The sequence below is a fragment of the Rhinolophus hipposideros genome (assembly GCF_964194185.1).
Source record: "Rhinolophus hipposideros genome assembly, chromosome: 13".
In the NCBI taxonomy this organism is placed as follows: Eukaryota; Metazoa; Chordata; class Mammalia; order Chiroptera; family Rhinolophidae; genus Rhinolophus; species Rhinolophus hipposideros.
This window is the reverse complement of record NC_138059.1, coordinates 73,588,311-73,610,583: the sequence shown is the minus strand read 5'-3', so window position 1 is coordinate 73,610,583 and position 22,273 is coordinate 73,588,311. Positions and strand designations below refer to the sequence as shown.

The 22,273-nt window shown below is 45.7% G+C and overlaps 1 protein-coding gene and 1 long non-coding RNA gene across 3 annotated transcripts; one reads left to right on the top strand and one right to left on the bottom strand.

The window, feature by feature from the left end:
* Nucleotides 1-1,862: 1,862 nt before the first annotated feature.
* CA3 (carbonic anhydrase 3) lies at nt 1,863-11,650 on the bottom strand. The gene is made up of 7 exons (XM_081071250.1): nt 11,284-11,650; nt 10,409-10,606; nt 8,149-8,267; nt 6,462-6,554; nt 5,397-5,459; nt 4,166-4,321; nt 1,863-2,826 (listed from the first exon to the last, which is right to left on the bottom strand). Exons 1-7 carry the CDS (start codon nt 11,315-11,317, stop codon nt 2,707-2,709), a joined length of 783 nt encoding a protein of 260 aa, XP_080927376.1. The 5' UTR covers nt 11,318-11,650; the 3' UTR covers nt 1,863-2,706.
* On the top strand, nt 10,646-20,153 carry LOC308507026. 2 transcript variants are annotated; one of them, XR_013994817.1, is made up of 4 exons: nt 10,646-11,160; nt 11,689-12,049; nt 13,337-13,503; nt 19,774-20,147. It is a non-coding gene; the product is annotated as an uncharacterized lncRNA (long non-coding RNA). The 2 variants fall into 2 exon arrangements; XR_013994816.1 differs by lacking the exon at nt 10,646-11,160 and having other exon boundaries at nt 11,582-12,049; nt 19,774-20,153.
* The last annotated feature ends 2,120 nt before the right edge of the window (nt 20,154-22,273 follow it).

Below are 22,273 nucleotides of genomic sequence, written 5' to 3'. Positions count from 1 at the left end.
TTTTTTTCTCCTGTGTCCCAGCTTGTTTGTAGTTAATTGCAACTGTATTTACTTACATAAGTGATTACAGATAGACACTGAAACCGCAGTCTTACATGTTCTATGTAGAGTACTTCCCGTTCATCTGTATAAATACTCACTGATTGCACATAAAACATTTTGGATCAGTGGTCCTGAACATTCATTTGCCATTTCATAAATATATTGTCTCCCCATTAAAAGGCATTATAATATAGTTGTGCCCTGCAAACCTAGCACTGCCCAAACCCAGTAAATTCTACATGATGATGGCCCATCATAGACTTTTAGGGGTACCATCATCTGGATTTTATGACACACTTTAATTCAAATTAGTTTCTGCCCTATGTTGAAATTGTAAAATATCTGTAATGGTGATATCCCGAAGAACAGAAGGGGCCCAATGCCTGCATATTTTCACCCCAGCAGCTCCTAGCCATGTCCCCTCCGTGGGCTGTGTCTGCCTGAAATGCAATTGTTTTGGAAGCCTGCGCACGACCAGGAAAAAGGACACACGTGTGGTTTAAATATTCTAGTGAATCTGTAGAATAACTCAATCAGCACTTTGGCCCAGGGGGAAGATGGAGGAAGTTTTAAGTTGGGTGATAATTGCGAGCACTCGTGATGTCCAGGACAAGGGTTGGCGTGGGGATAATGTTCTAGAAAGCTACCACCTGAAGCTGAAAAAATTATTATTCAAGGAGCTCTAAACTAAATAAGGTGGACAAAAGCCAGCACTAGCTTGGATCATGTAATGCATTATTCATGACGAATGTTTGCCCTGGGTTCATCATCGAGTCACCAACTGTTTATTGAGTGTTTGTTAAGTGCCAGGCACAGTACTAAGCCATGGGAGATGTCAGCATACAGATTCGTCCCGACCATGGAGCTCACGGTCTAGGGAGATAACTCCCCGTTGGACCCTTCCCCTTACGACAGGCCCAGCCTTGTTGAGTCTGACTTTGAACAAGTACCATTGAGGTGGCACTGTCACATGTCTCTCCCCATAGAACAGTGTATGCTGCGTGCATTTCACAGTGCTCTAAGCATGAGTAAAGAAACACCCTGAGAGAATCAGCTGCGTATTGCCACTAATTGATGAAAGCGCCTCCTAATTTCAAGGGATTTAATTAACACATCCAGTTTGCACTGACCAACCTGGTTTGACTTCACCCAAGTGGTGATCTATTCAATTACATTAGCCTCCCAGGACTCGGTCACATGACTTCCGGCCTCACAGGACTCTCCTGACCCAATACCACTTTCATTCCTCAGGGTAACAAGTGTCCCGCTGCCACTTTCTAACGTAAGTCAACGTATTCGCCAGTGAGGCAATGAAAGACGTATCAAAGCCACTAAGAGCAAAATGAGACTTTCTGTGTAAAGATATTAAATGCTAAGTATTCAGTATTTTGAAAGTCTAACTGCATGGACTTTTGCAGTATGGGGCCAGTGTCACCCAGAAGCACATTTAAAAATATAAGGACATGAAAGCTACAGTCTGACTGGATTCCATGCCCCTCAGGAACACCCAGAGTACTAGTGTGAACCCCAAATCCTAAACCAGCTTTGAGGCCTCTGGGAACCAGGCCACACTCTCCAGTTTGTGGCCACACATTCCCCTTCTTGTCTGCAGCTTTCTCAGAAGGCGCTCACTGACCACTTTACGTATGAGTAGCCACCCTGAGAGGGGGCACCCTCCAATCCCACTCAGATTCTGCGTCCGTTACCACTACCCTCCAGTTATAAAAACAGTCTTACAAAATTTGCCATTCTTAGTTTTACTTGATTTCTTGTCACATTCAACCCCTTTCCATAAAACAAACAGAAAATCAGCACCCCACTCTTTGCATTCATGTCTTTATTAGTTTTGACGATCATTCCAACTGCTTTATTTTAAGTGCAGTCATTCACTCCTGTGTATTCTAGGAATCGTTAGTTCCACCCTCAAATTAGCAAGATATCAGAGGCGGTTTGTATTGTAACAAGCATGCAGAAATAAAAGTAGTAAAATTAAAAATAAATGGCCCTCCTTCGGGTAAAGAAAAATGTTAGGATAAAGTCAACCATCTTTACAAAGAAGAAATTAGAATACTGGGTGAAATTTTTAAAAAACTGTGGGTCAAATGTGTTTTCCTTTCACTAATAATCAAAACCGGGTCACCTTTATAGTCGCTAGAATTTTAATAAATGATGGACCTATCATTGGTTTTATTTAAGGGTTAAAACACATCATCATCTCAATTCTTGCTGTCCACAGTCATTTTAATATCTGCTTATGTGTAATCGCTGTACGGTCACATACACCTCTGCTCCTACATATAGAATTACTCATTGTGTCTTTAAGATGGACACCTCATAATATGAAAACAGTAAAATAACTTCTGTGAAATTTAAGATGACAGAAAAAACTGGTGCCCAATAGCCATTTTCTATATCTTTACTAGTCTACACCCTGTTTTTTCTTCTTTGAAACCTTACCAGAAATGCTACTTTTATAGGAAAGATGGTTATGACAAAGGCCAAATGCTTTCCTATTGGATCTTGTCAACCGTAACCTGGCTTTCTTGGTGAATGCATCTCTCATCCATTGCTCAATGTGAAAACTGAAATGTACTTGGAGTTAGGAGCACGAAAGGAGGCCAGGAACCAAGCTCTCCAGTGGCAGGCTTCTCTTCCAGGGAAGGCTCATTTGAAGGAGGCTCTCACCACCCTGCCCTTGATGGGCTGCGGCGGGCGCCAGTTCCCCACCAGGGGCACCGGGGGCTCGTTCTCGGCGCTGGACAGGAGGCTGCGCAGCTTGGCCATCTGCCAGGGGCAAGTGACAGGCGTCAGCACACGTCGGACCAAAAGGACACATGCCACGTACAACAGAGCTAGCAATCGCTGGCCTTTCAAACAGATAAGCAGACCGTAAACCCTGCCCGCAACGTTCAGCCCAGAGTTGTCTGGTGAGCAGTTCCTGAGACACATAGACCTTTACTTCAGGTATGAACACTTCTTCATTTTATACAGGGCCACCATGCCCTTTGGTCAAAGCCATTTCCTCCCGAATTCTGAAACCCTGACTTTCATGGGAGGGGTCAGTTTGGAGTATATGCCTTGTGTAGACGGGGAGGACAGCATCACTGCAAATACTACGCTTCGTTGGTCTTCACTGGATATGTTTTTGGAATCAATTTTTTCTTCAAAGCACAGAAAGAAATGAAAGTCATGCTCCATTTATAATTTTAAGAGCTGATCTTTTTCTTAAGGGGGAAGAATTGAGGAAATTCGTATCAGTGATGCTATTATTTCTCTATTAAAATGTTTGTAGCTTGTCTCCTTAAGAGCATTTCATTCGTCTTCCAAAGTATGTAGCTCCGTGAACCTGATGGTTAAATCTGCTCTTTTGATTAAAAGGACCATAGGTGCGTGAGTGCACAACTGGCGGAAATAAAAAAGCTGCTGTCCCCCATAAGGGACACGCTGGAAAACTGACTTGACTGTGAGACATTCACTGTGGAGGCTGGGAGCTTGTTTTGTCCACGTGCTTTACTCCGTTCTTCTCCATGTCCCTACCCACTCGTCTTCTCCCAGTGCCCCTACAAGTGTCCTGCATGACTGTTGCAAGGACACTTGCAACAGTGAGAAGGGAGGCCCAGCGAGAGGTCCGAGGTATTGGAAGCGCCCAGCCCCGCGTGAGGTGTAATGTTGGTGCCTGAAGTCGGCTGTGTGATCCCGGGCAAACTGCTTACCTTTCCTGAGCCTCAATTTACTCATCTGTAAGACTGGAGACACGGAGTACACCTCACAAGGATGGTAAATCCCACCCCCAGGCCGTGCTTACCCTCCAGTCTCCTAACCAGTGTTGGGATTTGGGGGCCTACAAAGGAACAGACTAACTCATAGGAATCCAAAGCCTCGGTGTTTCGAGAGCGCAAACTCGGACGTTGTTTAGCACCAGCCCACCTCAGTGACCTGCATCTAGCCTGGGCCCCTTGGGAAGCCGGGTCTGGGAAAGTGCAGCAGGCTGACTGTAGCTAACCAGGGCCGACTATGGCACCACTGAGGCAGCGCTGTTCTGGGCGCAGCCGTCCAGCAGCTATGGGTCTTCCAAGTAGCCTCTGTCTGTACAGAGCCCGCCGGGCTGTGAGTGTGCGCTCACCTGCTCGGAGCTCACGGTGATGGGCTCCTTGAGCAGCAGCCACACGATGCACTCCTCGCAGGGCGGCGTGGTGAAGGAGCCGTGGTAGGTCCAGTAGTCACGGCAGGCGGGGAACAGGCAGGACGGGTCGAAGTTTGTGAAGGGCGCCTCCTTGCCCTGCAGAGCGCGCAGGTAGGGGCCTGAGCAGGTGCGTGGAGCGAGCAAACCGCCCTCCCCCGCCCCTCCCCACCTCACGTGTGAGAGTGAATTCACACACGCAGAGAAAACGGAACTGTGAAACACAGGGCTCGCCTTTCAGAAATAAGGGGGGCAGGGGCCCTGGTCTGAGGTGACCTGGCCTGTCATTGGGATGCTGTGTTCCTTGTTAACTGTCGCGAGAAGGACACTTCTAGCACCTCTCAACAAAAAGGAGACTCACATCTAAACTGCAACACAAATATTTTGTACAAGTTGATGCTTAGGTTCTCAGCGATTAAAACAGGCTCACATCCTTACTGAACACTGAGTGCTTACTTTCTCCGGTGGTGAAGCTGACTAGCATTTGCCTAGAACAGCCCCACACACAATGACGATGAGTCTGTTGACTAGAAGAGATGAGAAATATAGATGCTGCCCGGGAGTCAGAGGGCGACACCAGGAACCAAACGTGTGTGCATGTCATGTGCGTGTGTACATGTGGTGTGTGTTGTATTGTGTGTGTTGTGTCTGCATGTGACGCATGTGCATGTGATAGTATGTCCATGTGGTGTGTTGTATGTGTGTGCACATGTGGCCTGTGAGATGTGTATGTGTGCATGTGTTATGTGTGTGTGCATGTGTGCACATGGTGTGTGGTGTGTGCATGTGATTGTGTGTGCATGTGGTATGTTGTATGTGTGTGCACATGTGTGTGATGTGTGGTGTGTGATGTGTGGTGTGCGTGTTGTGTGTGCACATGATGTGTGTGTGCATGTTGTGTGTGTGTGTGTTGTGGGGTGACCACTTCTTTCTCATCCACTTCCTTGAGAAAGTAATTATCTGACAGACTGATTAGGAGGATTAAGTAAGCTGATATATGTGAAATTGCTCTAAAAACTATAAACCATACAAATATAATTATTTTATACATACGCTTAGCATGTTCATCAAACTTAGTAACAGACTTCAAGTGAAAGAAATATACTTGAAATTTAAAAGGAAAAAATTGACAGACCCTGCTTTCTGTTCTCCAAGGGAGAATGAATCTTTTTACCTTCGTCTTGATTTTGTCCAGTGCATCAAGGATCAGCTGGAACTCACCCTTCTCACGTCCTATCTGTAAGAATATAGAAAACCAATGATTATATTTTTTCCTTCTCCATAATTCAGCATTGTCTTAAAAAGTGATTTTGATCCATCCATCTGCAACCCGTGTTTATAAATCTGCCAGAAAATCGTGTGTGAAGCAAAAACCTAAGTTTATTTCCCACCCCAAATTAGACTATATATTTTCTGAACTAAATTTGGACTCCAGGCCTCTGAAGTACAAAACCACAAAATGACATGTTGGTCTACTTCTATGTCCTTGACCTTCTCTGCAAAGTCATTCTACATTTTTTTATAGCATTAGAGCTGGGATGGACTCCATGCATCTAAAACTAATCTCACTGTCTTTCCGCTCAGACCCGCTCCGCTTCCCGCTGTGCGGTGTTCAGGCATGGGGAAGGACCAGTGAATGAAGAACATAAAACAAATCATGTCATTCAAAAAGAAAGAGGCTAGATTTTCACCTCTGGCTTAAAATCTAGATTATGTTACCACTAAATTCATGTGTTAATGACACTAAGTCCTCTTTAAACCAAGGCTGGCTCAACAACACACACATTCCAGGTGCTGCCTTAGCTGGGGCCGTGTGTGTGGTGGAGCTGTGGGGTGTGTAGCCAGGCTCCGGGCATCACGGTGGTTCCCAGGGCTGGGTGTTCTGGTTTCCAGTGCGATGGAAAGGGGATAGCGAGGAAGGATACTGACCAACGCAGCCAGTGCTGTCACCACCACTGCCATGAGCACCTACGGAGACGCTTGTCCCCCCGCCCCCACCCACCCACACACTCACATATGTCTCCACATCTTGAGAAACGTTAGAAGTGCTAGGGGCCCTGGAGTATGGCAAAAACATTTGAGCTGATCTTAGCAGGAATACCTTGATTGGTTGAATGAATGATGAAATCCATTCCTTTCTCCCCTTTAAACAACAGGAGGGGGTGAAACACATGCTGTCCTAAGCGTTGGTACAGAAGTAAATGTTGAAAGAAAAAAATAGAGTCAGTGTTTACCTCACCTTCAGAAAAATGCCGACCACAGCAGTCCCATCAGGTTGCTTCAAAGCTTCTCCAAAGGTGTTGTACTTTGGGTTCCAGTGAACCAAGTGCAGCTGAAAACATAGGATACAGGTTACGGGGTAAATTCCTAGCATGAGGGAACAACTATCAAATTATTCATAATAGACCCAACCATTAATTGTACAGATTAAGGTGCCTGAGGACTCTCATACAAGTAGACAGAGTTCTAAACAGTAACATGCGAGACTTGGGTGAAATTTTTAATAATTCAGATAAAACGAGTATAAAATCACGGTAAGTGGATTTAGAACTTTAATAAACAATGAATAAAAATCGAACTTTTTGTTAAACCAATTCAAAAGATGTGTTTTCGTTTTGCATGACATTACTCCTCTTTCTGACCAAACCAAACAATGAAACAGAGCTATAAACAGGAATCTACAAACATCCTAAAGTCACAATTAATTGGGACGTAGGGGAGGAACAAGGGGGGAAATCCTCGAACATTTTCTATCTCCCTCCTTTCAGCAGCCAGTGGTAACCTTATCTTAATTGAAAACCTAGGCACCAGTGAAACCAGTCAAACGTTTCCTCATTGAGTTACATAGAATGGCAACAGGATACAGTCGGTCACAGCAGTTAAAACTATTTTACGCAAGGTCAAAAGTGTGAGAGAACCCCATGCGCAGAGGCCAAACAGCAAGCCTTGCCACCTGTAAAAAATACCCTAAACTGTTCCCATGGCTGGGAAGATATCTAGAGGTACTCAGACTGCCAGCGTGCCCTGCCCCGGGCTCTCCAGGTAGGCTGTGCAGAAACGGGCTGGTCCCCAGAGTTAGTTGAGCCAACAATTAAGCTGCCTAAGAGCATTCACAGTGCCTTCAGGTTCCTGCCCCAGCCCCTATGTTGACCCTGGGGAAAGAGCGGGGCAGGAAAGATGGCCTACCTTCCCCCAGGACATCTGTCACCACTTCTGGACTAGGCTTTGTGGACAGAACCTTCAGGAGGCTCGTGTCATTTCCTTGTAAACGGGGGCCTTGGTCTGAGCTACATATAGGTCATGTTTTTTCTCTCTGTCTCTTTTTAATGGGTTAGACAAAGAGTAGCTTTCGCTCATAGTAAGTTTTGTGTGTATCTATGTTTGTGTATAAATACCTATGTGTGTATAATCAAACCTGTACATGCGAACAGCCTTCATGAAGAGACGAGAACAGGGGCACAACCAGAATTCCTGAATGCTCTTTTAAAAGCACTACTTTCTTACAAAAGAGGCAGCTTAGCACACTGGGCAAGACGACCACGCTGAAGCCGAGTCTGCATAAGGCAGAACACCGACCAGGTCTAGCTCTCACCGGCTGGGGAGGCTTTTCGATAACTTTTCTGTGCCTCAGTTTCCTCATCTGTAACCTCATGAGTTAACACTGGTGAGCATAAGTGTTAGCGGTCCTGCACGGTCTTTTTTTCTACTCAGCAGCTATCCAGTTTCGTAAAATCACCTTTGAGTCTTTGCACGTGGTGCTACCTGCCCTACCCACGCGCGAATGTTCAGCAGCTTCGGCTTAGGCTGAACAGACTACAGCTCTTGTCCCAAATGCAGGCTTGCAGCAAAAGCGGCGGACATGGCCTTAGGAGCTCTGTTTTCACTGGGCAAGGTCCAGGGCAGGCGACAGCCATGCCTCCTCCTACCTCGGCAGCATACTTGACTCCATCCACTGTGTGCTCGGAGCCGTGGTCATCCGAGGAGCCCCAGTGAAGATGAAACTGGCGGAGCCGGTAGGGTCCAGTGAGAGGGCCCCCCCTCAGCACTGCGATTCAGAGAAGGAGGTCAGCATGAACTCACGCCTCTTCTGCAGAGCCCTGCTTTATGTACATATGGGCCCTGACAGCTCAGGGGCCACGGGCAAATGGGTCAGGCTGCTGGGCCCACCAAGTCCCCTGGTCTCCCCCTCACAAATCCAAGTCTTGGGATGTTTCAAAATAAGCGATTTCTCCCTTCTGTCTTATTTGTCTGCTCCTTTGATTATTTTTAAAATGTCCAATGAACATTCATGAGAATAAAAGGCAAACAACAGAGGCCCTACGGAGGTGGACAGCCAAAGTGTGCGCCGGTTGTGGGTTACAGTGGGGAGAAGGTGACAGATGTAGGCTCCTGGTCTACCCCTGGCTAGCTGTGTGTCCTCAGGCAGGTTGCTAAACTTCTCTGAACCTGTTTTTGCATCTTTATGAAGGTGGCAGTAATACCAACCTCTCAGGGTGGCTGGGAGGATTAAATGAGATTAAGGATTTGAATGTCATCACCGCAGTGCCCAGCCTGGCCATCACTGAGCAAACGTGAGCTCTTTCTCCACGTCTTGCTTCCAATTATACTTTTCTACAAGAAGCAAGAGCTTTCGTCCATATCTAATTTCGACTCTGTGTGTTCAAATGAGGCGGAATGGGGACATCAGAAACATCCAGGCAATCCATCACTCCGGACAGCTAAGCTAGGCCATTCCCAGAAGCATTAATTTGAGCTTGCTGTCCAAATACCTCAGCCCTGTCACTTAATTTGGTTTAATTTCATTCAGCCTGGGGAGGGAGTGATTTAGAGGCTCAAATACTTTCTGAAGGCTATTGGAAACCACGCAGAAACCCTGTAATCAAGATACGGCAATGTAAGCTAACTGAAAATGGAATTCAGTGGGTAGATGCTGGAAAGGACTGACCACCTATGGGTGCTGACGTGGCACCCTGAAACCCGCAGTATACACTTAAAAAGCCAAGCAGGCTCGGACGAGCTTTATCACGTACAAAGGACTGGTTTGATTTATGGCGTTTTCCTGTCCAACCACTAGGAACATTTATTACCTGGACATACGAGTCCAACTGATTTCGATGGACCATCTGAAATTGTCACTCAACCAGTTTTTGCTTACAAAAAGAAAATGGGATTTTCGTGTGGTCTAACCTCATAGATACTGTTTAATTTTGTTTATTCTATTAAACGAACCTTGATTTATTTGAATGGAGAAGGGAGAAAAAAGTCACAGATAGTAACACGAGATTATTGTTTAAGAAAACATACATTTCTATGATATTTCTTACTTCCAACCTCCTTTCAGGTAGGAGTGATGACTCTATTACCCTTTCTGACAATATCATTGAGGATATTCGTTCATGTACATCAGTAAGGATAATTTTAACTTTTTCACACATGTCGTCAGATGAAGATGTGTTACTGTACATCACGGGCCAACATATTGTGGGAAGATTCTTACCTTATTTTCAGGGAAACAAAGCATTTCTAATTAGGCTTCTTTCATTTCAGTGATTTGCTTAATAGTGTAGGTGAAATAAAGAGATTTTTAAAAACGTGATTTTTCATTTTCACACACACTCACAAATCATTACCCAAGAAGAAATTGTCAGATACTTCAAAACCCTCACCAAAAGGATTGGTCAGATACACCCTGCTGAAGCACCCGGGCAGTCTTGGGGCCAGTCCTGGTAACTCCTAAGGTGGCCCTACTCTCTGCCCTGGCTTGCCCCCACCGCCCCACCAGGGGAAGACACTGCCCACTTTGTTCCTTTGCTATGTGAACAGAATCTCTGAGCAACCTGGGAATGGTGCCTTGCTCTCCAGATCCTGGTCAAGAAGCATAAGGGCCATCAGAGCCTGGAGAATGCTCCCTTGTACTGACTGCCACCACCTCCCTGGCCAGCTCCATTTCAGGAATGCACTGCAACTTCTAGCTTGGGCGCGGGGCCATGTTGCAGCAGCACAGTGACAAAGGCAAGGGGGGGGGGCATTCCTCTTGGGTGCACAAATACAATTCTCACAACTAGAGCAAAGTGACATGCTGTCTCCATTTTCAGAGATGAAGTCTCCCCATTCCCCACTCATTCTGCCACGGTGCCATAGTCACATTTTGCCAGTCCACACGCTCTGCCTAAGGGTCATACTTACTTGACCGATCGAAAGTATCATCAAACACAACCCTGCACGTCTTCCCGTTGTTCAGGATGGTCTTGCAAGAGCCAGGGTCGTAAGACGCTGACCAGGGCAGCAGGGAAGGGTCGTGCTTAATATCTTTGGTGTGCAGCTCGATGGGTGACTGGTTGTCTCCCTTGGCGATTGGGTAAATCTCATGCCAGTGGTCAGGACCTAGGAAATCAAGTTGACTGGGCTTGTGTAGTTGGTGGCACAACCCAAACCCTCTTTCTAATTGACTAAACCGGCAGTGACTGTGGAAGGTCTTGGATTTCAGATTGGGCAATACAAGGCTTAGCGTGGGAGACCTGCGTGTAGTTTTAGTAGTGGACCTGGGGACTATTTAACTGCGCACTTCCCTCCTCTTGCTAAGAATACAGCCTCCAAGGCTTCGTTTGGAAATGGACTTCATCACCTGTCTTACCAATGCCATCTTCTGGAATAAAAGCACTGACCACAGGTGGTTTTTAGGGGGCGCCCACGTCCCGTTCCCCGCGGGTTAGCAGCAGCAGCAGTCCTCTCAGGGAGGTGGGCGGCTGCCCAGTGTCCCGGAGTTGGGGACAATGGGCGCTGGACCTCTTGGTCTGACTTCTCAGTCAGAGGCTGTGCCGTCTTGGGCAGCTGACCCAGCCTCTCTGAACCTGTTTCCCCCCACGGAAGTAATAACAGCTCCTACCACGGAGAGCTAGATGGGATGAAGGGAAGGGGTCCGCCGCGTGGGGCACTTGGTAAGTGCTCAGAGAAGGTTCTTCGCGTGACCCCAGCCCACGTTTCCTGCAGCCCCCCATGCTGTGCGGTGACAGGGGCGCCGCCCCACGCACGTCCGCGGTGCGGTGCGGGCAGGGACTCACCATTGTGGCTGGCGTAGCCCCACTCCTTGGCCATGGTCGTCGCCTGGGTCCGCGGTGGCTCCCGCCAGCTGTGCGCGCAGAGTCCCCGAGCCCTGTCTTTTATGGAGGTCCCCCCACACCCTGCATGGCCTTATTGGGTCAGCGAGGGGGCGGGGGGCTAAGCTGGCTTGGGGTGCTGCTCGGGAGGCGGGCCGAGGGGAGCCGACGAATTCCAAGAGCTGGACAGCTGTCCGGGGCGGGGGGGGGGGGGGGGGGGGTGGGCGGAGGCCCCCCACCCCGCCCTCGGGTCCCGGCCCCTGGAGCTGCGGGGCTGTCCAACCCGCGGTACGCTGGGCAGAAGCGCGGCGCCTTTCGCCCAGTGGCCCCTGCCCCCTCCGTGCATTGTTGTATTTTATGTGTTTGCAGGGGCCGGTGTCGCGGTCACGCTCAGCCGCCACCTGGGCGAGCTCACTGCGCTCCGCGGCCGGGGGAGGGGTGAGGCCGGCTGCAGGACCTCGCTGCTCCCTGCACGCAACTGTCAAGTTCTGGAAGCCACGGAGGGGGGGCAGGGCCCGGAGGGCAGGTCCCCAACGCCGTGTCCTTGCAGCCTGAGAGCCGCCCGGAGGCGTCCCGGCCCAGACCCCAGGGTCCCTTTGGCCAGGACCGGGTCCCACGGAGCCTGCGGGTCCCCGGGCGTGGAGCGCAGTGAGCGCCTCGCTCGCCCAGCTGCACCTCTGCTCACCAAAAGGCCACACTGCTTTGCACTGTTGAAAGGCGTGACCATAACGTGAGTGTGTCGTTTAAAACGCATGACCTCACTCTCCGAGACACTGAAAGACTGGGACACGGGGAAGAGCAGCTTCCCAGAGTTGGTTTAGTTTTCCTCCCTCTCCCGAGTTGTTTTATAACATGAGGGTGAACCAGGCGAAGGAGGGCTGGCGTGTGCCGCCTGCACGTGTCGTGCCACAGACGTGCCTTTACCTGCATGTGCCACAGACGTGCCTTTACCTGCATGTGCCACAGACGTGCCTTTACCTGCACGTGTCGTGCCACAGACGTGCCTTTACCTGCATGTGCCACAGACGTGCCTTTACCTGCATGTGTCACAGACGTGCCTTTACCTGCATGTGTCACAGACGTGCCTTTACCTGCACGTGTCGTGTCACAGACGTGCCTTTACCTGCACGTGTCGTGTCACAGACGTGCCTTTACCTGCATGTGCCACAGACGTGCCTTTACCTGCACGTGTCATGCCACAGACGTGCCTTTACCTGCATGTGTCACAGACGTGCCTTTACCTGCATGTGTCACAGACGTGCCTTTACCTGCATGTGTCACAGATGTGCCTTTACCTGCACGTGTCATGCCACAGACGTGCCTTTACCTGCATGTGTCACAGACGTGCCTTTACCTGCATGTGTCACAGACGTGCCTTTACCTGCACGTGTCGTGTCACAGACGTGCCTTTACCTGCACGTGTCGTGTCACAGACGTGCCTTTACCTGCATGTGCCACAGACGTGCCTTTACCTGCACGTGTCATGCCACAGACGTGCCTTTACCTGCATGTGTCACAGACGTGCCTTTACCTGCACGTGTCATGCCACAGACGTGCCTTTACCTGCATGTGTCACAGACGTGCCTTTACCTGCATGTGTCACAGATGTGCCTTTACCTGCATGTGCCACAGACGTGCCTTTACCTGCACGTGTCATGCCACAGACGTGCCTTTACCTGCATGTGTCACAGACGTGCCTTTACCTGCATGTGTCACAGACGTGCCTTTACCTGCATGTGTCACAGATGTGCCTTTACCTGCATGTGCCACAGACGTGCCTTTACCTGCACGTGTCATGCCACAGACGTGCCTTTACCTGCATGTGTCACAGACGTGCCTTTACCTGCATGTGTCACAGATGTGCCTTTACCTGCATGTGTCACAGACGTGCCTTTACCTGCACGTGTCGTGCCACAGACGTGCCTTTCCACGGCTGCTTATGGCCCACGCTGAGGAAGTCAGCGGCGCCGCCCTTTGTACCCTAAGAGTACCTTGTAAAACGTCTTCTTTGTTCCAGGACAGTAAGCATCTCAGTTTCAAGAAGACAGCAAGGAAAGTGAGACCTCATTTCAGTGCTGTCTCGAAGGAGATTGCCGCCTGCGGGTCCTTACCTACTCTGACTTATTGGTGCAGCTCCGCCGAATCTGGGGATGACAGACCTTGCAGAGGAACTCTCTCATCACGGTAAGGCTAGCTCATCCCCAAGGCATGCGGAATGCCTGACCACACTCAGACGCTGGACGCCTGCGAGTCAGGCCCCGGGGTATTTTTGTGAGCAGGGATTATTTGATCCACACAATAGCAGTGTGGAATCAAGCACTGAGACAGTTTGGAAAATTGCATCAAACACAGCCAGCAAATACCGCTGCACGCTGAGCTCGGAGAGGTCAGTGTGGGATCAGTAAGTCCGGTGATGGTGCGCGGTGCAGGTAGTAAGTAGTCAGGGAAGGCGTTTTCTGTTTCTTACTGAGGGCATGATGATTTGCACTAGCAAATGATAATCTTCCAATTCATTAAATTGCTACCGTCTTGCTTTTTCTGGAATGTGTGGTGAGAAGATTGGTAACTAAATTTCATGGTTTTGATACAGTAGTAATACAAATAAATTATTTAATAAAGTCTTTATACCACGCAAGGCCAACAATCTAGTAATGCCTCATATTATTACTGTTTATGTGTAGAAGGAGTTTATAAAAATGGGTTATTTGTCATTAATTAAAATAAAAAACTGCGCACAATGAATAAACAATAAATTAAAGACTTCACAACGGCACATAATTTCACATAAGCATTTGCAAAGTGAATTGTTTTAGGTGTGCGGCCTTGAAAAAGTAATTGGCGTTTCCATTGTACTTTCTCATAAGAAAGTGAATCAAAATTGAACTTTCAAGACAATTTCTATAAAGCAAGTCACTTTAGACCAGGATATATTTTTCAGAAACCACAAATTAATCATCTGCATCTTAATTGATTTACTCAAGCAGCTTTGTCTATAAATTTCCAAAGTCCCTGTCAACAGAGCAAAGAGATAATTCTAAACTGTATTCAAGACTCAGATTTCTGGAGTGGCTTAAAAAAGAAAACTGTTAGGTACACACTGAGATAAATAAACGAGTTAGGAATGATTAACTAGAAATGATCTCCTGGCATACTCACAGCTTTTCTCCCAACGCTGTTATTGAAAAGTTGACGGATTGAGCAATTTGTAGGGTTTTACCCCCCAAATGAATGTGCTCATATAGAGGAAGGGGGCAGAGAGAGAGAGGCAGAGAATATGAACAGAGCAACCCAGGAGAATAATTTGGGTTAACAGAATTTGGGGGGTGTGTTGGAATGTGGGAGTTTCAACTAGGTTGTATGCTACAGTTGTAAACTTCAAGGATCTAAGGTGATATAATTTAAATCTATTTTTATTATTGATTTGGCATTTTATTTTGCAAGATGCCAGGTAATGTAACTGAGTCAAATCTTCTGCAAGTCCTTATCATTTGGCGCCTCTAGTACACCAGGAAAAAAGTGACAAACTGTCTACTTCTTCACCTCTGAGATCAAAGCACAAATTAGGATTCGAAGTAATTGCATAATTGTGTTTAAATAGTTTATATTTTATAGCGACATATATTTTCTACTATTATACATTTTTATTTTCATAGATCAAGTTCTGGAATAGACACGCAAAACGAATAAATGTAAAAATAAAACCCAATCATTAATAGCAAAATTGATAAAAATTGAAATTTTAAATCAAACAAATTTAATACGTCTAATCAAATCTAATAAATCTAAAGATCAAATTTCGCATATGAGAATCAAAATTTTATATTAATCTGTTTAACGGTCGTACATCACATAATTATTACCTTCTCCCTTGACAATGTTTTTTTTTTTTTTTCTCCCCCAAAAAACATTGCCCAGAATCCTGGCTCACCGCATTACATATGAACATGATAGGCCCAGTTCTTGTGACATCGGTGACAGCTGAGTCTCTTGGATGGGTTCTTAAATTATGGCTTCTGTTCGTGGCAAATTTGTAGGACAGAAGCCTGAGGCCTGGTCCCAACAGGTGTCCCTCACTAAATACACAGATCTGAGTCATTTTGTTTGAGAGTGGGAGCATGGATACAATGGTGAGACCACCCCCCCCAATCTATGCAGTAAGACTTGGTCATCAGGATTCATAAATTCAAACTCTTTTCTTCCAAATACAAATTCTTTCTTTTATTTTTTTAAATGTAGTCAGAACATAGTTAAGGAAGGCAACCCATGAATTAAACTCTCTGGATACCTTTTCTCGGGATCAAATTTAGATAATCAAGTCTCATCTGCAGTAACTTAACGAGAGGAGTTGCTTGTAAAATTAACAGGTGGCGTTGTTCGTTTTGTTTCACCATTTCATAGCATTGAGGTGGCCATTGGCCTAAATTTTTCTTTGGCCTCAGACACCTCCTCTGTGGAATAGAGAGAATAATGCCTGCCTTTCGGGGTTCTGTGTGGCTTAAATGAGATAATACAGTAAGCACTCACCCACTGCGGGCCAGTGTATTTGGCACTCAGCAGAGTTAGCACCCTTCGCTGCCCTTGTCCATCTTATCCAATTTCTCCCTGGGCAGTCACCTACCCTAAAAATCCTTTCTCCTTGTTGGTCATAAACAGTGCCTTGTCTGCATACCTCAGAGCACAGGTGCTAACCTGAAGACAGCATAGCTTCTGCTGCGGATGATAATGCTGATACCCAGGGCGTCCACCCTCCCCTCCCCCACACAGCTGCCCCCTGCCCACCGTGGGGGTCCGAGTAAACCTCTTTCACCACCTGTGACCAATCACATGCAAAAAGCCGTTTTTGCAATCTAACAAAATGAACTGTGCTAAGAACTGTAAGTCATGTCATTCCAACCAGGCTGAACACTTCATTGGTATATTATTTGATAAATGGGTCGTTAAGTGATATTCAAGCTCCTCTCAATGGCATCCGGGGGTCTTCAGACGGTGCCCTACCTGCTTTCCAGGCCCATCCCAGCCTTTCCTTCCAAACTCGCCCGCCCTCTGCTTCAGGCATAGAGGATCTTTCACTCTCCCCAGAACCATGCATCCTGTCCCACCTCTGTGCCTGTCCCTCTGACCCAACTGTCCTGCCCACTGTGGGCACCTCACAAAGTGAAACTCTTATATCGACAGTTGTGTAGCCAGAGCAGCAAGTGTTCATGCAAGATTTCACACCGAAAAGACATCCGTTCATATTTAAGGTCACTTCTCTCGTAAGCCTGTGCTCTTGCCCTGCCTGCCGCCATTCGAATTCCAGGCCCAGCCACTGTCCATGTTGCATTGACTTTCTTTTGTGTTATTTTAATTTTTTCGGTGGGGAGCTCGAGGCGTACTCTCTCCAGGGTGATGTAAATTACTTTGCTTCCCTGGGAACAATCAAACACCAACCTCACATCTCGAAAAATCTCACCTCCACTTCTTCTGGTAAAAAGCATTACTACCCCAGGCTGGTCAGGTAACTTCTTGGAATAGTAATGACCACCCTGGACAATTTACTCAGTTATTAGCACCAAAGGAAGTGATACGTGTGTAAGCACTGAAAAACTAGCACTTCACATCTGTCATTATTCTCACTTAACATATTTAATTGAATAAATACTTAAGAGCTGGGGAGTTTTCGTGCAGGACAAAATTCAAAGTGCCGTTTTTAAGATTGTAAGGGCTATTTTGCAAAGCCGAAACCTGAGAAATCTAAAATGATGGCTTCTTAGAGACATTGGAAATTACTTTGCATGAAGTTTCTGAATAAGAGAGCAGGAAAATATCTGCATTGTTTGAATTTTTATAGACTTTTAATATCATTAGGTACTTGTTTTTCCAAAATTAATAATCAAGACTAATAGATATTTTTGAATTACTGAAATACACCACACAGCTGTTTTATCAATATACAGAGAGTGCCAAAAAATGTATTTTAAGAAAGGAAAAAATCTATTAAAATGCTAATATTCAATATATACCAATAACAGAAGATGAATACAAGTCACGTTTGACTTCTGCAATGACAAGAGGTGCTCAAAGTGGTTCCCACCAGCATCCAGACACTTCTGATTACAGCGAACTACTGCTTGAGCATAAATAACATCTCTTAAAATGTGTATATATATTTTTGACATCCCTGGTATTTTAAATAAATAATGAAGTTTAAGTAATTTATTCTTAAAATATTTTATGTTGGTATAATTGAACAATTTTTAGTATTTTTCAGCTTTATTGAGGTAAAATTGACAAATAAAATTATAAGTTATTTAAGGCTTACGTCATGATGGTTTGATATACGTATATATTTTGAAAGGATTGTTCTCATCTAGTTAATTAACACACCTGTCACCTCACAAATTTATCTTTTGTGTGTGTAAGAGGACATTTAAGTTGTACTCTCATAGCAAATTTCAATTGTATAATGCAGTGTTGTCAACTATAGTTAGACATTAGACCCTCAGACCTTACTCATCTTATAGATGAAAGTCTGTACTCTTTTACCAGCCTCTTCCTAGTCCTAATTTTCAGTATTTTAGAAGGAAAACTTTTTTTCATATAAAATGTTATGTAACACCTTCATTTCCTCCAATGTATGTGCTATCTATCCTGGGACAAACTATTCTTTTGTTTCCCACTAAGAAAGCAAGTGCTGTCAATTAAAGCCTCAAGCACCACTTTTTCAAAATTCCATCAATATCTCTCAGCCTGCTTCCCAGCAAAAGACCAAGATATGGCTAATTTTTACCTGTTGTCTTTAGAAAAAGTTATTTGGACACTTCCAACTTTGCCTCTAAGTGATAAGGACATCTTGTCATTGTAAAAAAATGTAATCTCTGTTCAGACGTGGCTTTATAACATTATGTGTCACTTCGTTTTATTCAACCTAATACATCCTCTTGATTTAGAATGTTTGGGGGGGGGTATTAATTATTTACTGTTCTATAATATTAATTTATCTTATAAATGACAGTTAACTGAAATCCGTGGCATATAGTTTGATCTTTGGTATTTAAATCACTTAAAACTAGTATGAGATTTTGAAGTCAATTTTCTCAAGCCAGAAATTTCCTTAGCTGACAATGATCCCTGTAAAGAAAAGCACAACACTGGTAAACTACCTGGTCTGCAGGGTGGTTCTAATTCACCCTGCTCTGCAGGAAACATAAAATCAGGAAGAGGGAATACCACTGGGAGAGAGAGAGTACCTGCGCTAGTTAGGGATTTCCCTGAGCCATCTATGTACCTTGCTTAGCTAGAGGAATCGTCACGATAAAAATTTTAATATACCATCTCTGAAATGCCAGCTCACCATCTCCCCAAGAAATAAGTATAGCATTCTCTCTCTCTGTGACCTTGAAAAGCCAAATGGAATATGAAGATTGATCATACAGAACCCCGTAGAACTTAAAGTGTTGAACGAGACCAACGTTAAGTATTGACTTCTAGAACAAATATGTTTTGTTACATGCTCAAATGAATGTTTCCCTGCAGCCACCGCAGTGTGTATCTAGAAGTGGAACTTCCAGAGTTACAGTTCCATACCAGAATTAGCTGGAGTAAAATGCATTTTTCTTCACACAGCAGAAGTATCAAAGTATCGTGGGAATTCAAAAGACTTGAAGGAATTTATACTCAACACTCATACAAAGTCTTTTGGAAGATCCAGTGTATTTTAAACTTAAAATATTACTTCATATAAGTGGACGAGAAGTACTTGTAGGACATGTAGACGTGAATTGCCATGTAGGGGAGAGCCAACGCTTCTTTCTCAGGCCCCTGAAAGCATTTCAGATCTCACTGTTTAGACCAGAGAGCCTGGTCATTGTTCGTTAATATTTATGACTGTCAACAACATGGAAAAATTGGAAAGCACATCCACACTTCAGGGCCAAGGAAGGTTGAATCTAGACTTGATGATACATAAAGACAGACAAGAACCAGCGGGAAAACAGTGGGTCAGGTGGGGGAATCACATGACCAGAGAGTCCAGGGAGTCCTGTTCCTTCTGGGGGCAGATGTGTCCTGTACCTCCCCAGCTAAACTCTCATTACACTGCCGTGTTCTACTGACAGTTTATCCCTTGGTCCTGGCAGCGGTGAATCCTCAAGGGTGGCCATTCGGACCAGATTTGGGGTTTTCAGTTTCACGCACAGTAGTCATCCCTTACTATTGAGTTTGAAGATGTTCTTCTTTTCCGAAAGTCCCGAGGAGGCATAGAAAAGACACACAATTCACACAGAGAAGTGTCCATTCGGAAGAGATGGACGGACCTTGCTGCATGTTCTGGGCAGCGAGGGCACGGGAATACCTCGCTCACAGCCAGAGTGATGCTCACGGCTCTTCCAAAACAAACTGGGCTCATTGTGCATTTGGCAAGCATGGTGTTCGGACGCACAATTCCTTTTCTAAGGTATTCTTTTCTTCCCACAGGGGTCAGAACCGAGCGTGAGAGGAACAGCTGGTCAGATCTCTTCATCCATGGCCTCAGTCACAAACCTCCCAGATTGATACTTGATTGAGAAGAGGCGTATTGGGCATCGTTATTCAGGGGTCAGGGCTCAGAGGGCAACCAGCAGCACCGCCGGGTCTGGGTTGGGGCGATGACAGAGCACAGATGTCCCCTGGCTGTAATTAAGAATTGGCACGTGCCCCAAACTGAGTTTACAAAGTGCGTCCATTCGTGCTGATTCAGGAATAACCATTTCTTCACCCTTCGTATTGCCAGAATGTTGTCCTACTAAAATTGATGCGGATGATTTTTAAGGTACATTATTTAAGGAAATAAAGAATGCTCTTTCTTCAGCAGTGGTACACTGGAAAGAGGGGTTCATTATTACTTTCCCTATAAAGAATTATTGTTCTTTGAACAAACATAAAGTAATTTTGAAAATCCAGATATATAATTATTGACTTCCAGATATATAATTGAAAATCCAGATATATAATTATTGACTTGCATGAAATATATGAATTATCAAAAAATTTCCATACATTTAACATACTTTGACTTTAGCATTTATCTTCGATTTAGACTTCACTGCAGATATAAACAACATGTCACTAATCTTAGCGCAAATGCTCTCTCTCAGAAATGGTTTCTTTGCCAACCAACAGACAGATATTTCTGAGATCACTACATTCCATTTCATAATTTTTAAGTCATTGCAGTGCAGAAGCATACTTATTTTGTTCAATGATGGTTCCACGCTGTTCTCTAGACTCTCATACACTTGACTGCTGATCACAGTAATCTGACTTCTGAAGCTCCTATGACTACATTTGACACACCAAATCCAACGATTTCCAAATGCAATTATAGTTCATGAAAACCCATCTGCAGGATGTAGTTGAAAGAAGAGCACTTGTTCATGCATTCAATACCGGCATCCAATGCCTTTTGGGTGTGGAGCACGGTTCTCAGCTCTGGAGGGGCGTTAAGGGAAAAGGGACAGTCTCCCCATTGTGCTCACATCCTGGTGAGTGGTATGAGGGACATACAAGGAAACCGATGAATAATGACCACTGTGTCCGACAGGGAATGATCCCCTGGAGAGGCTGGAAAACAGGATCTTTAGGTAGAAGAGTTATGGAAGAGTTTCCTGAGAAGGTAAAATAAGAAAACTAAAGCAGGGAAGGGTGGTAACCATGGGAAGAACTCAAGAAAGAGCATTTGAGGTGGAGGGACATCCAAGAACACTGTGGAGGGTAAGTAACCCAGGGGGGTGTGGGGATGGGGTGGTTGGAGAGGATGTCGGAGGCCAAGCCAGGTAAGGGCCAGGGTGGTCACCGTGAAGAGCTAGTCTTTTACTTCAGGGCGATGGCAAGGTGTCAGGGAGTGTGAAGCTCATGAGAAACACCTGACTCACCTTCTGTCGCGAGCGCCTGAAAGGACAGTCACTATATTTCAGTCTCTACCTGAGAGTCAAGGGGCCATTCATTAACCCCTCGGCAGGGCTGTACATCCCTGCATGGTACTTGTGACATGAGTGGGGAACAAAGTCCCGGAACACAGGTGCAGATAGAGTGAGTAACACAGCTTTATTTGGGAGCCAATGTCCCTCCAGAGGCCAATGCTCTGGTCAGCACAGAAGGTCATACATACAGAATAGAATTTAATAACAAACCAAGTCCCACAGGCAGTCGGGGTGGAGAAGGTCCCTGGTCCGGGAGAGGCGACTGGGCCCCCGACAGGTCTGAGGCGAGCTGGTCTTGCAAGGAAGAACTTTGGAGAGTCCCAGAGTGTGGTGGCTTGCCCCTCGCAGAGGGTCTTAGCCCAGCACCCAGTCGGACCTCTCACAGCATTGCTCTTGAGCTCTGCTTTTGTCCTCTCTTCCTTGGACTTGTTTCCTCTTCGGTGATGATCAGAAGGTGTTTTGGTGAACATGTTTACCACTCAATCTTGTTATGCTCAGTTTCACACATAAATATAATCATGTTTACTTATATGTATATGCTGTACACATAAACATGTTTACTTTCACTTCACTCTTATCAGTCTGACAATTGTGCGGCCATCGTCCTGTCCCTACTAGGAAACAACTTGTTTTGCACACGTCAATCCCACATGTGTTTTACATTTTATATGCTCTGTACACCTTTGCAGATCACCCTGACGCGGGGTGGAAGCGGAAATAGAAAGCGAGCTAGCGCAGAATGATAGTTTGCATTATTATAAGTCTAGTACAACATTTTCTCCACGAGATAAAGCTGCAGATCTCAACGTTTACAGTGCCGTGAGTGAAGTTTCTTTGGCTGCACATAGAGGAAGAAACAAGAAACACAACTCACGTCTGCATTTCAATATAGTTACCATTCAAATAAGAGAATGGAAATACAGAAAAATGCCGTGTTCTCCACATTCGGAGGCTGGGCGTGCTGATCAGTTAGAGATTCTGGGGAACTTCGTGGTGGTCTCCACCTGACAGCTCCT

Bases quoted from the DNA above. Each gene is read 5' to 3' on its own strand.
- CA3 (XM_081071250.1), bottom strand. From the start codon at position 11,317: ATGGCCAAGGAGTGGGGCTACGCCAGCCACAATG. The intron at 6,555-8,148 runs GTAGGAGGAGGC...CTATGTTTTCAG, and splicing joins GAGTCAAGTATGCTGCCGAG to CTGCACTTGGTTCACTGGAA. The intron at 4,322-5,396 runs GTAAAAAGATTC...CGCGCTCTGCAG, and splicing joins TGGACAAAATCAAGACGAAG to GGCAAGGAGGCGCCCTTCAC.